At 36.7% G+C, this 14,682-nt stretch overlaps 1 protein-coding gene and 1 long non-coding RNA gene across 4 annotated transcripts in view; one reads left to right on the forward strand and one right to left on the reverse strand.

Moving 5' to 3' along the window:
- LOC131527154 (uncharacterized) overlaps positions 1–6,037 on the forward strand; it is a 39,413-nt gene extending 33,376 nt beyond the window's left edge. For both annotated transcript variants that reach the window (XR_009267607.1, XR_009267606.1), the window contains exon 3: positions 5,839–6,037. This is a non-coding gene — a long non-coding RNA (uncharacterized LOC131527154). The remainder of the gene's footprint in view (positions 1–5,838) is intronic.
- A 1,194-nt stretch (positions 6,038–7,231) lies between these two features.
- eif2b3 (eukaryotic translation initiation factor 2B, subunit 3 gamma) overlaps positions 7,232–14,682 on the reverse strand; it is a 40,655-nt gene continuing 33,204 nt past the window's right edge. For both annotated transcript variants that reach the window (XM_058751580.1, XM_058751571.1), the window contains 2 exons: positions 10,530–10,633; positions 7,232–7,404 (listed from right to left, as the gene is read on the reverse strand). In XM_058751580.1, the coding sequence (XP_058607563.1) occupies positions 7,352–7,404; positions 10,530–10,633 (157 nt within the window). In that variant the 3' untranslated portion in view covers positions 7,232–7,351. The remainder of the gene's footprint in view (positions 7,405–10,529; positions 10,634–14,682) is intronic.

The raw sequence follows: 14,682 nt of genomic DNA on the forward strand, positions 1-14,682 counted from the left end.
GCAAACCCTGAAAAGGGTGGTTTGATGGAAAAGTGCTCTGGTTCTCATTGGCCGAGGAAGAGGCAAATTACTTTGCAAACATCTCCTATTATTAGCTGCTAAGCAACAGCTCACCAAAGTTGAGAGAGAGGGAGACCACCCAGGCAGGCAGCCCCTCACATCAGCGCCGGGAGGGGGAAGTGCTAGAGGAGCTCTTTCACTGCACTGCTGCTCCGCTCTGCACATTCCCAATAGCCTCGGCTCGTATTTTAACACGCTATCACACAGGCCATCTATTGATACTACAGCCACACATTTCTTTTATGCTGACAGTCGGATGCGGAGGGAGACTTTACAAATTAATCTGCTCTGGCCTCATAAAAACTTAATAAAACCAATAAATTAACATTTAATTACAAAAAAGCAGAAATAATAAGAATTATGAATAAAATATAAAACAACAACAATAAATATACAATGATAAAGATGAACAAAATGTACTGATTTCATGATTTTGAAACAAACAAAATGGCTAGAATAAAAAACCTTGTGTATACATGTCCTTTGTTGGGCTTGTCAAACAAAGCAATCAGTGCCAGATAAAATGCACATTTTCCTTTCTATATGACGACACTATATATTTTTCTAATTACATTCAAAAAAGGAAAAAGAAAATAATACAACAAGCAATGTGCTTTGCGACTTGGGAACCACTTTGATTTTACTTAACATAACAGTTTATGACAGAAATGGTTACACTTTATTTTAAGGTGTCCTTGTTATTTAAATACTGAGTGCTATTAATCAACTACATGCACTTACTGTATGGTTATGGTTCGGATTAGGGTTTGGCTTAGGGTTACTTGCATATAATTATGCATAATGTATTGTTATTATAATAGTAAGTACATGTAACTTGTAACAAGGACACCATAAAAATAAAGTGTTACCACAGAAATTAAACTTGTCAATATTTGATACATCTGCAATCAGCAGGTGACCCCTCCTAATTGCAGTGGGGTTTAGATATTGCATAATGGCAGGGTCAAGTCCATTTCAAGGCTACTCCTAGTGAGATACTTATCATGATTGTCCGTGATGATTGGTCCAGTTATAAATGGGTCACGTGCTACTAATTTAATTCAGTCATTGTACAGCAATACACAGATTTTGTGGACCTAAACACACTGATGCAATTCATTTCATTTCTATAAAAAATGCACATTAAAGCTAAACATATACAATAATACAGAGAATTCAAACATGTTTTACAGAGGTTGATATGAACAGTACAGTAGAGTTCAAAGGCCCTTGCTTGTAAACTATAACCAACATATAACACTGAGCAATCCATTCCACCTGTCGTTTCATGATTATTAACTTTAATACAGTTATAGTCATGATACTGATTCAAATACAGGTTTCTTAGTATAAAAAACTATTGGGAAAGCACAAGGGCATGCATGCCTGTATCCTATGGCAGCACTGAGCGCATTTCTCAAAATTGTTTAATTTGATGAGGGTACGGGCAGCTGGGAATGAGAGCTAATGTGGAATCTGAGGAATTGCTCCATGCGGTAGGGGGCCCCTTTAAGCCTAACAAACTGAGGGAGGTCCGAGCCGAGGTCTAGAGGGCCTTGGATAAATAAACTAGGGAGATGACCATGCGCTGTCCAGAAATCTGCCATCACACAGCCCCTAAACATAAACGGCCACAGCCCGTCCCTGCTTGTGTAAAGGTAAGCTCCAAAAGAACGAAGCACGGATATCAAACGACAGCTGAGAGGCTCCGCGGGCGAAGACGTGTTTATTTTCCCCAAAAGCTTCAGGGCTGAATTTATTTATCTTATGAAGGCTTCGGCACCGTGAACGAATTGCTTTGAAAAAACTAGCCAAGTATGTTTTGATGGTAGCTCACGCCAGGGAGCATCAGTAAGCATGCACTTGGGTTTTTATTATCTAATACCATCCCTGTTCCACACATCACATACATTATATATTTATAAGTTTTACTTTTAAGTTATATGTATACATGCACACGAACACACACACATATATGCAAATGCACATATGTATACATTATATATACACGTTTTATATATATATATATATATATATATGCATGTGTGTTTGTGAGTGTGTGTGTGTGTGCATACATGTCTTATATAAATATATAATGTATGTTATTTTTATTACATAGTGTTTTAAATGTGTCACTGCCAATTTGAATAAAAATTTTTGTTTCCTTCCTTTCTTTAATTTTCAGATGTTTCATGTTAATGGCTATAGCAGAAAAGTTTTGGTAACAAATATTAATATTAAATATGAATGCTTTAACATATTAATATTAAAATTATATTCTTTTGGAGTTATTTTCAAAATTTTAAAAGATTTCTCTCTCTCTCTCTAAGAAAAATGTTTTTGCATTATATTTTTTGGGTATCAAATCCAGTAATTCTGAAAATGAGCCCAAAAAAAACAACAACAAAAAACATGAATATTTTATTTAATATGTTAAAGCATCGATATTAGTATTTGACAACAAAGCTTTTCTGGCACAGCCATTAACATGAAATCAGCAATGTGTAATTTTCACATACTAGAAACCTGTGTCATTGTGCTCTGGAAATATCCTTAAGAAAGGAAGTCAAAATTTGTATTCAAATTGGCAGTGGCTGACTGTTTTGATGTGGATAAAGGCATGGGGAGACACTAGCCTCCAGCTAACATTCAGGACTTGTTTAGCGAATGTTTACAAAGCTTAAAATATTCTTAGCCCCCAAAGTGCTTTGTGACACACTGATGTGTACATGTTGGCATTGTAAGGGTCCGTCAGTCTCAAAAGGGAAAGACCCGCCACCCACAGCCACAGATAAGATTAATTATGATAATGTATTTCTTTGCCCTTTGTCATCGTAATGAATGGCTCGCTTAAAAAACTTTTTCAGCCGTCTTTGTTTGTGGCCCTTTATCAGGGGTATTGTTGGGACAAAACTAGCAGGTGGCAAGATGAAATCAGACCCCTTTGTTTTCTTATCTCTCTCTACTTATTTAATCCCTCTTGGAGTTTATGTATATATTCTGTATGTATTTGATATCATTCATCAAGCCTGGTCCAAAACTATGAACTTAAAGCTGAATTCAAAGAAGAAATTGCAGAAATTGTGCACAAAATCTTGGGTAGCCTACAGGTGCGTGACATAACATAGAAACCGTATTGATTCAACGAGTTTCAGATGTTTCTGGATCATTACACAACTAATCCGTTTCCCTTTGCATATAGCGCTTTACATCTTTGAGAATCTAATAAGTGGTTTGATTAGGCCTTGGCTTTATTTCTTACAGAAGGAACAGATCCACCAGTCAAAGGGCTGTAACTTCGCCGGGGTCGTGTGAGATAAACAAGCTTGGACATTATTTAGCGAGCGTCCTGGGGAGTGTTGTAAAGCAGCCAGTATGTTCGTTTCAAAGAGCGCGCAGTCCCTCACATGTCATAGAGGTTATTGGCCTTTACAGGCCACACAGCTTCCATACTGTCTTTGTTCAGCAGTAAGAAAGTACTAATTGTTAAGTGTGTGTGTGCACTGAAGGTGGGCGTGAGGGTTTGCAGGAGGCTTGTGGGGGATGCGGCGTCTTAAAAGGAGGCGAAAAAGAGAGGAAATTTCGTTTGTGCCTCAAGAACACAGAAGACAAATTGAGGAAGTGTTCTGTTAATGTGTAGGGGTCAGCAGAAAACATGCAGGTTTTCTGCCACTTGGGTGGCCAGCGAGCCTCTCACCACCCTCCACCATGCTTAGGACTTCAGCCTCGCATCTCTCCACCCCTCCCCACCGACTACACACACACACTCACACCACCCACCCTCAAAACCCACCCCACACACACACATACATTCATACAGTCCCTCAGAGCAAAGGTGGCAAACGTGCCTGTCATTTGGTCAATCAGGTCACTGACTCTCATGGGCTGGGGAGACCAGCTCTACACTATCCTAACTGAAGACTGGAGGATGTAACAAGTTGCACATTTCTATCCAGGGCACTATGATTCATGATGACTCACAAGCACTCACTGTAACTACATCCTTCCATTCCATCCATCTATCTACAGTAGTGGCCAAAATTGTTAGAACACCTGACAGATCTGGAAATATTGAACATTTTTGCCACCAAAACATTTAATTTCATAATGTTCATGAAACATTCAGATGGTTGCTCTGAGCACAACAAATATCAGATGAAGTGACTGTTTCTATTCACTTTTAACTTCAATATTTGGTATGTCCACCTTTTGCAGCAATTCCAGCAGCACATCTCTCTGGCACAGTGTCAATATATTTCCTGAGACCTTCAACACTAATATCCCATCTATCCATCCATCCACCTATCCATTCATCTGTCCATCCATCCATTTTTTTTAAATTAAAAACGAGTAAGGTATTACATTAAATTCAATTCTGTTGAAATTAAAAAAATAACTATATATTTTAAAATGTAATTTATTCCCATTATGGCATTACTCCAGTCTTCAGTGTCACATGATGCTTCAGAAATCATTCTAATATGCTGATTTTCAATATTAAAAACTGCTGCTTAATATTTTATAAAAACAAAGCTTTTTGAGGATTTGTTTGATGGATACAAAATTCAAAAGAACACCATCTTTGCTATATAAAATTATTAATTACATTTCTTTTTTTTTTTAAACAAGCAAACAAACAAACAATACCTGTTTAATCGTCAGTTTGGTTGGCACATCTTAAAGCTCATCTCACTTATGAGCAGGCCTAGAAAACCGGGCTGGAAGCTACACAGAGACAGCGAGGTGGGCCTGATATACGATCTGCCAGTTGACATCTGATCCCAGGCCCAGGAAAACACAAGCATCTGTCACATTTGGCCCAAAGGCTGGGGAATGACACTGAACACAGCTCCAAACCAACACAGCCATGGGGACTCCAACTCTGAGAGGCTTTGTCTAAATATACAAACCTTTGAAAAACAACGGCTGCCACATCTCCTGAGCCAGGTCTGGTGGTCCGAGCGCGGACACTGCGGCGAGAGGGGGCAAAGGCCACGACATCTGATTAGTTATCACACTGACAAAATGGAGGACACATGTTTCGTATTAGTAGACGACAAGGCATTCAGAAAGGTCCTGAGGCATTTGGGGATTTTAATTATTTCATTTCTACTTAACGTGTGCAATGCATCATAGCACCAAAACTATTTAATAAACATTATCCGTCTCTAGGGAAAAATTCATTATTAAAAAAAGTTTTTATTAAGCCATTCGGGGAGAAATCCCAGCACTACCGTGGATCCCAATGAGCTTAATCTGCCAAAAGTCTTGAATCATAATGAAGAAAAAAGGGAGGCCGAATGGAGCAGTGACAATCTCATAAATACACAAATTATTTTATGGATTCAAAGACAGCAAGGGGAAACACGAAAGAGATGTCACTGTAAAATATTTCATTACACCCAAAAACAAAGCTTGCGTTTGAAGACACTGAACGTGCAACGCTCTGACACTAAATGACTTGGATTGGCCCTAAAAACAATAAGTTGGAATAGTTATAAATCACAGAGCATCTTCCTCAGGCTCTGAATCCATCGTCACCAGGGAACCGGGGACCTGTAATTTAAGAGATGCACAAGTGCTGGAATGCTATAAATCGTTGACAGCAAAGAGGAAAATCTTTAGGAAGTATTCCTTTTAGGCATTTTGTGAAAGCCTGCAAGTATGGGAGAGAAAAAGAGACTGTTAGTAGTCGCTGTCTAACTGGGTGGTCCATTTCTTTCAGTCTTTTTGTGTACAAATAAACTTATCCCCATTGTGGTTATCTGTTCCTTTCAGCACCAGAGCATGCAGTCCCAGTCACGGTGGTCACGCAGATGGGTGATGGGATATCCACTGGACAAACAACCAAACTGCAAACTACACAGACACCCACCAAGATCAACACCTGCAACCAAACACACTTTATGAACTCAGTTTCAATACATCTAATACTTTATACCCATGTATGTCTCATGAAAGCACCTATAAATGCAACCCCAAGAGGTGGTGATGGTATCAGATGTTTTTTTTTTTTGTGTGTGTGTGTGTGTGTGTGTGTGTCTACAGACAGCAGTATCACAATCCATTTACCATGGTATAATTTTCAGGCCTGATAATCAGTTAATTAATTTTACAATTACAATTAAAATATTTATTTTCAAGTTATTTACTTTTATATCGCTTTTCAAATGATATGTTTATATTTTCATAATACTAAATTAAGTTAAAACTGTAATTATTCATATTAAAATTAGCATATTAATTACAAAAACATTATGATACTAAATTGATTTTAAACTATTGAAAAATCCTTATTTTTATTTACTTTTATATCACTTTTTAAACTATGTTCGTATTTTAATAATACTAAATTAAGTTAAAAGTGTAATTATTATTCATATTAAAATTAGCATTAATAATAATGTTTTTCCCTAGTTTAAAATCAATTTATTATTATTGATGCTAATGTTCATTTTAAGATGAATAATTATACTTTTAACCTAATTTAGTATTAAAATATACGTATTTATTATAAGTGATATAAATCATTTCATAAGGATTTTCCCTATTTACATTTATATCACTTAAAAAATAAATAAAATATTTATATAAATATAATTTATAAATTATTACTTAACATTATTAGCACTTAAAATATAAATAATATTTTATATAATTAATAAATTATTAATATTAATAATACTAAATTAAACAATTAAATTACTAGGTTAAACAATTATTCATATTAAAATTAACATTAGTATTAATAATAATAAAATAAAGTTTAATTAATGATTTTAACAATGACATCATTTACATTAATGTTAATAATAATTACATTTTCAAAGTTCAGTATTAACCATATTAATAAGCATATTATTAACCATATTATTATTATAATTTAATTTGTTAATAAATGCACATTACTATTATTGTTATCATCATTTATTAATGCCAAAGTTAATATAAATAATAATTACACTTAAATTTGTATTCTTGATTACATATTAATAATAACAATAATAATAATATGTATTATTATTATTTATTAAAGAGCACACTGAATTGATGGAACTATTTGTATTTATTTCAAGACTTTTTAAATGGTAACTTTTTGTAAGTGGCTGCAAAGTACCAAACTGATGAAATACAAAAAACAACAACAACAAAAAAACCCAGAAGTCTTGAGATAAATAAATCCATTTTTATTCGGACACATAAAAAAAAATGGATCCTGTGCAGGGGTTATGCACACGGAAGCAGGTTGATCTGGGCGTCTTCGGGTCTGTGATCCATCTCCACCAGGGTTCTAGATCTCCATGAGTTGGTCTGATCCAACGATGACCTCATTGGTTCTTTCAGCTGTGAGGAGAGAGAACAAGATTCTCAGAAAAAGCTGTCAGGCATCTGTCGTGCCTCAAAGGAGATGAGCTGTGTGTTCTGTTAAGATTCAACAATCAAATGAGTCACTTAAGTTGAAATGATTGTTTCTATGAATCAAAGACAGGAAAATACTCGTTTTTTTTTGTTTTTTTAAATCTGAAGTTTACCTTTGTGGGCCATTCCATCACATAGTGACAAGCAAACAGTTTACAAATGTGTCAGGCTTATACACACTCGCTTAGGAAGGATGATATCCTCTTGCCGAATGTGACTACTCCAAACTAAACGATTGAGAGCAAGATTAATGATCCATATAAAGACATATTTTAGTGTGAAGGAATCCGCACAAAAGACTGTTTTTGTGTTCTGAGTTTGGGGAAAGACAAATAGAGCGTGCTATGCCAGAGAGAGAGAGAGAGAGAGAGAGCGAGAGGGACGAACACAAAGAGAGAAGGTTGGAACAAGAGAGTCTAAACAGTCTGAGGAAAGGTACATGTCATCAGCCTCCGAAACACCTGCAAATCTACTGCACCTTACAACACTGTGTCGAGCGGCTGGCCGGGTGGTCCTGGACGTACAACCCTGTCTCCGGGGCCTGGGATGCTTTTAGCAGCCATAACCCAACACACTCAATCCCCAAGGACAAGGATGCTGGGAACACAGAACCTTATAGAGAAAGCATTGGGCTAGAGTTTATGAGATGTCTATCACTCCTTTGTGGCTTACACACGCCAACAGCCAGTAGCAGTAAACAGGCTGGGAACAGAAAGAGTGAGAGTGAATGAGAGAAAGACACTGAGACGACGGAGAAAGAGAGTGTGTGTGGAGTTGACTGTATTAGACCACCATAGTGGAAGAGCTATAAAGTCTACTAAGAGTTGTCTAATCACTCAGCAGCTGTTTAAAGAGATTACAAGTGTACAGTCCAGTGGGTTTTATAATATATATAAACTACAAGTGAACACAAATCTTGGCATGCACTGATTATGGCCAATACTGACATTTTTTCCATATATTTTATGCTACAGCCGACAATACTTTTGATGGATATATCAACACTGATATTTTAAAATTAATTTATACAAGTTTTACTGAAAAACCAGGCATCAAAACGAAAATAACAACAGAACAGATATATGTCCGGATATTGACCAATTAACTTTTTTTTTTTTTTTTTGGATTAGGCCAAAATTAGAAATAGACAAATCCAACTTTGACAGTATACTCTTAAATAAAAGTATAAGAGTTCAAATTCATACATGTCTTTAAAATGTATAGTGTCAAATTGATGTCACAAAAATGTAAGAACTGTCTGTGATTTATCACCCAAAAAAATATAAATAAATAAACCTATACACTACCATTCAACATTTTTTTAAAAATAAATTAATAACTTCATTCATCAAGGATGGATTAAATGGACTAAAAGTTACAGCGAAAACATTTAAAATTACAAAAGATTTAATTTCAAATAAATTCTGTTAGTAAAATATTAAACAGAACAGTTGTTTTTAACATTCATAATAGGAATTATGACTCTTTTTATCATATATTTGGTCTAATAAATACAGTCTTGGTGGTTATAAGAGATTTCTTCAAAAACATTATTAAAAAAAGCATACCTTGAACGGTAGTGTAAATTTATGTATAAATTGGTCACATTCACAAAATTAAAATAAAATAAATACAAGGAAATAAAATAGCTAAAAATAGTCATTATTAACAATTTAAGACTTTTTTTTTATTGTTACACTATTGTGATAAATCCATTTTCCCCACAGTTCTAAAAATATGATTTTCCTAATGTAAAATATTATTCATCTTAATCTTAGGGTCATAAAACCTTGACAGTATGACATATGTTTGACAAATGATTCTTGACAGTTTTTAATAAGAGTCATCCACTCAGCACTTTTGTAACCCATCATAAAAAAAAAAAAAAAAAAAACCATCACAACTTTTTGAATTGGGGGAAAAGCATTGTTATTGTCCGCTTCCAATATTGGCCTAGTCAGCCTGATATTGTCGGCTATTGATATATTGTAACAAACAAATCACGCATCCGTAAAAATATCCTATAGACGATCATAGTGTTTCCAAACATTACCCTCTATATCGGTGAACAAATTTTAATCCACCATTACATTTAAGCTACACTCAGCTACAATCTTTCAATTTTCAAGCTCAACCTCAAAGGAAAATCAGCCTTTTTAATTTCAGGAGGGTAGACACATCAAAACCAAGCAGCGACTCTTTAATGAACTTAATTTCTCTCTTTGACTTGACATTAAATTTGTGCATCTGTGTACAAAGGAGCGAGTGTCAACCTCAAGGCTACTGAAGGGGATTTATTGCAGTTATTATAAGCAATGCTTTTTAAATAATAGGTTACATTAACCTCTGCTCTGGGTTTTTCTGGGATAACTTTGAATCGTGGTTTCTCGCTGCGCTTAAAGCGCTGAAGCCGGAGGGCGGGTATGCGTCGGGGGAAGTACAGGGGGTCTAGCTTGTAATTTGGGATTTCTGGGAGCACTTCAATAAGCCTAAGCATTTTTCGAGGTTATGGCCAACTAATCGAGTCCAGCTCGAGAGTGATGATGGAGAGGTGGGGGGTGGAGACGGAGAAAAGTTGCAGGGGGGGTGAGAGGGGGTCAGTCGAGGCAGCAACACCCTGTTGTTCAGTCAATTAGACTGTGCAGCCTCTGGACATCTTAGGGCCGCCTTAAGGCAGTGTCATTGATGGAGAGGTTAGAGACCAGGCGCGGACCACCCGGAATACAAGAGCCTGAAGCCACACACACACACAAATAGACGCACACAAACCTCGCAGTGATCTAAGACTGCGAGGATTAAGCATATTAAAAAATAAAGCTCAATTGTACACACAAGCTTAGGTTTTAATACGCTATTAAAACAGATTAAAACGCACATACACACACAAGATCACACAAACGAAAAGGCAGACATGGGCGTGAGAGTGCACACATAAACACAAACACAAAAGGCTGGATTTAATACGAACACTGCGGAACTACAGAAGTGTAGAGTGTGTGTTTTTGTGCGTGTAGTGTAACCCGCAGAGCGCTGGACCACAGCGTTCTCACCCTCTGGCTCTACGCGCTGGCCGCTCCCCACGAGACAGTACTTCATGTCGGCTCCACGTCCAATCACTGCATTGTTGCAGATCACGCTACCTTGAATGTTACACCTGGGGGAAGAGAGAAGTGTTGGGTTAGCGTTGCTTTCATGCTCATACAACAAACACATGCAATCAAAACTTTGGGGTTGGTAAGAAGTCTCACCAAAGCTGCATTTATTTGATCAAAGATACAATAAAAACACAAATAATATGAAATATTTCAATTCAAAACAACTGTTTTCTATTTTAATACATTTTAAAATGCAATGAATTCCTGTGACGGGAAAGCTATATTTTCAGCAGTCATTACTTCAGTCTTTAGTGCCACATTATCTTTCAAAAATGATGCTAATGTGCTGAACATTTGTGCTGCTTAATATTTTTATGGAAACTATTTTTTCAGGATGAATATAAAGTTCAAAGAACAGCATTTATTTAATAGTGAAATCATTTGCAGCATTATTAATGTATTTACTGTCACTTTTGATTCATTTACTGCAATCTTGATGAATAACAGTATTCATTTCTTTTAAAAACAAAAATCATACTGACCACAAATTTTTGAACGGCAGTGTTAATCATGACAGAAACAGCACTTATTATGTCCAAAATAGTGACAAGTTGGACCAGTATTTGAAAGACATTTTGAGACGTCTATTTGGTCAGTAGTGTTGGCAACAAAAATCTTGCCTCTACCTTGGATCATTCAGTTCTTTTTTTAAAGAATTTTTAAAATATTTTTGAGTGAATTTTGAATAAATATGTGACCCTGGACCACAAAACCAGTCTCAAGTTGCATGGGTATATTTGTAGCAATAGCCAACAATACACTGCATGGGTCAGAATTATTGATTTTTCTTTTATGCCAAAAATCATTAGGATATTACATAAACATCATGCTCCATTGAGATATTTTGTCAATTTCCTACTGCAAATATATCAAAACTTAATTTTTGATTAGTAGTATGCAGTGCTAAGGACTTCATTTGGACAACTTTAAAAGCGATTTTCTCAATATTTAGATTTTTTTGCACCCTCAGATTCCATTTTTTCAATAGCTGTATCTCCCAAATATTGTCTGATCCTAACAAACCATACATCAATGGAAAGCTTATTTATTCAGCCTTCAAATTATGTATAAATCTCAATTTCAAAAAATTGACCCTTATGACTGGTTTTGTGGTCCAGGGTCACATATTGTGTTAAACAACACTTTGGCTATTATTATAATTTTTTTTTTGATTTTGCAAGGCCCATATCGTTTGACCACTAGTCGTAAGCAAACCATTTTTATAGCTGTGTTCGGACAATTTGATCTCCAGCATTCGACTTGACTATTAATAACCCACATTACTTTCATAATCTGTCATATACATAAACTTACCAGAATGAAGCCAGGCTTCATGCGAATTTGCTAAAACAATGCTAACATTGCTATTTGCTCAAAACGAAAGTCATCTCAGAGAAAGTTATTGCATTATGATAGAATATTACAAGGATTTCTTTGGAATAACACAGACCAATAAATCAGTCAGAGATAGAAAGCAAATAGTCAATATTGATTTAGTTGCTTTTAACTGCTGGTCTCTGCACATACACATCAAACCAGATGTCTTAAGACATTGTTTCAAGTCAAAAGTAGTTAAAACAGAATCAAGACTTCATTGCACTGCACTCCATCCAGCTGTTTTTGAACTCCAGAACACTTCTTGTGTAAACACTATCCTTAACACTAGATATCAAGCAGTAAATACCTTGCTACATTAAAATAATACAGGAAGTACATAAGTAAAGAACAACTGACAGTGCTTATATGCAACATGACTTCTTTTCGAAAAACGTAGTTTACGTCTGGAACCTTTGAGCATATTAGCATAATGAAAGGCTGATATTTGTGTAAAGCGAGTTTTAGCGAAGTGCTCAGGAGCCTGGCTTTGAACTATGTGCACTTGGACGCACACAGACGCACACACACACACATCCCTGTGCTGCTGTCTGTTTACACCATACAAAGAATAATATTTTCCTGGGATCGCTTTGGCACCATAAAACTTTATTTGCACAGTTTTATGTTTACTTGGTTTGCCTGGGCCAACTCTTAACTTTTTCTGCACTCTCTTGCGGTGAAACATTTACCACGAGTGTTCGGCTTTCATGTCTTTTTGCTAATTGCACAGCTGAGGGTCTTGTCCTTTCCTCACCCGACCCTATTCCCCCCTTCCCATCACCACCACGCCAATCTGAAACCTGATACCTCAATGTTTTCCCCAGGCTTGTTTTATTTTCCTTTTGGCGACATTAGCATATATATTAAAAACAACATCGACTTATGATGTACAGGAGCGCTTTTACTGCCGTTTAGTGTCCGGATGTCACAGGACCTACAGGAAGTACCATTTCACACTTTCTCCAGCCATATAGCGATGCAAAATTTAAAACCACAACTTTTTATTAAAGATTTTCAGCTCATGGAACAGGGACAGCGGACTGGGCGTCCCTTCTTCAAGATCAAGCAGCATCAGACAGCGCGGCCCGTGTTGTAGCTGACGGAGGCAGGTTTCTATTGGCAGCTGCACAGGGTGCTCTATTCAGGTGCACGGGTGTGTACAAGAGAGAGAGTGAGCGAGCGAGGTTTGAAGAAAGAGAGGGAGCGGGTGAGACAGAGGGGGTAGATGGGAGATTACAAGGATTGGAGTTTTAAACAGAGACCACCAAAGATGTAGTTGCTGAAATACCACTAATTACTGACACTATGCTCCTCCTCGCTGTGATCCCCCCCCTCCTTGCCCTCCACCCCCACAAGCCACCATCATGCCCCCCCCATTCCCATCAACCCCAAACCTCCAGAGCTTTGTAAACAACCACTCCTACATGCAAACAAAGGGCCGAAAAATGCAAGTGGCGCTTTTAAATGCCAGGGATTTCCTAATCCCTTCTTACTTTTTTATGTTTTGAAAGAGTTGCTGTTCCTTTCTTTCCTTCCTCTATCCTTTCTTTCACTCCACTCTTCATGCACAGGCTAATTCGTACACGAGGGTCGCCACGTTGGCTCCAAGCTTGTTTTTTGAAGGGAAAAACTGGTTTAAACCAAAGCTGTTTCCACCTAAGAGGGTCCATTTTCTTTAACACCCAGAGCTGATTTGGGACAGTTTTTGTTCGATGGCAAGCGAGATTGCTATTAACCCAAATCAGCTTAAATCTAAACCGTTTTGGGTGAAAAAATTTAAAAAAAAAAGATTCAGTGGGCAAAGAAAAAAAACAAACTTTTTAGAGAGACCCGTTTAGAGAGATGTGAATGTTTGCTGAGGCTTCTTTTACTCGTGCATGTAACACTTGTAGCGAGACACTTGTTTCTTTGGGAATCATTACATCTACATTCATCACTTTTCTGTTAATTTGTTGTACCGGGGGCCTGTTCAGGGTCAGCGAACACCTTTAGGGGTCTGACAACGCAAGTTTCTGCTTTTGCTCAACACAACAAAAAGCAGCAGCATCCACCGCAACACCACCCGCAGGAAGGAGCGGGTCAGTCTCTCTGCGCATTATGTCTACGTCAAGCCCACTTTTAAACTAACAGACAAAATGTGAACTTTTGTTTCTACACGCTGAACATCTGATCCAAACCACTAATACTGTGGAGACAGCCAATCTGTCTGTCATCCTAGACTGTGGACGTTACAGGACGACACAGGGGAGCATGTAATTGCAAAGGCTTTGTACACTATGTACACTACTATTTAAAAATTTGAAATTTATACTTAAGGATGCTTTGAATTGATAAGTGACAGTAAAAACGGTATAAAATACTGGTATAAAAATTTGATTATTGAAAAGTAAATTTTCAAATATTTTAAAGAAGCTTTTATCAAATAATCCTTAAAATGTTCATGCTTTCCACAAGAATATTAAGCAGCACATACAGTTTCAACATTAATAGAAGTAGCAGCGTATTAGAATGATTTCTGAGGGATCATGTGACACTGAAGAGTAATGGCTGCTGAAAATCTAGATTTGCAATCACAAGAATACATGACATTTTACCAGATCAGATGCATTTTCGATCAAACAAACTTAGTGAGCATTAGGAGATAAAATCCAGAAATTTTGGAAGAGTTATA

This window comes from Onychostoma macrolepis, chromosome 02, assembly GCF_012432095.1.
Source record: "Onychostoma macrolepis isolate SWU-2019 chromosome 02, ASM1243209v1, whole genome shotgun sequence".
NCBI classification, from domain to species: Eukaryota; Metazoa; Chordata; class Actinopteri; order Cypriniformes; family Cyprinidae; genus Onychostoma; species Onychostoma macrolepis.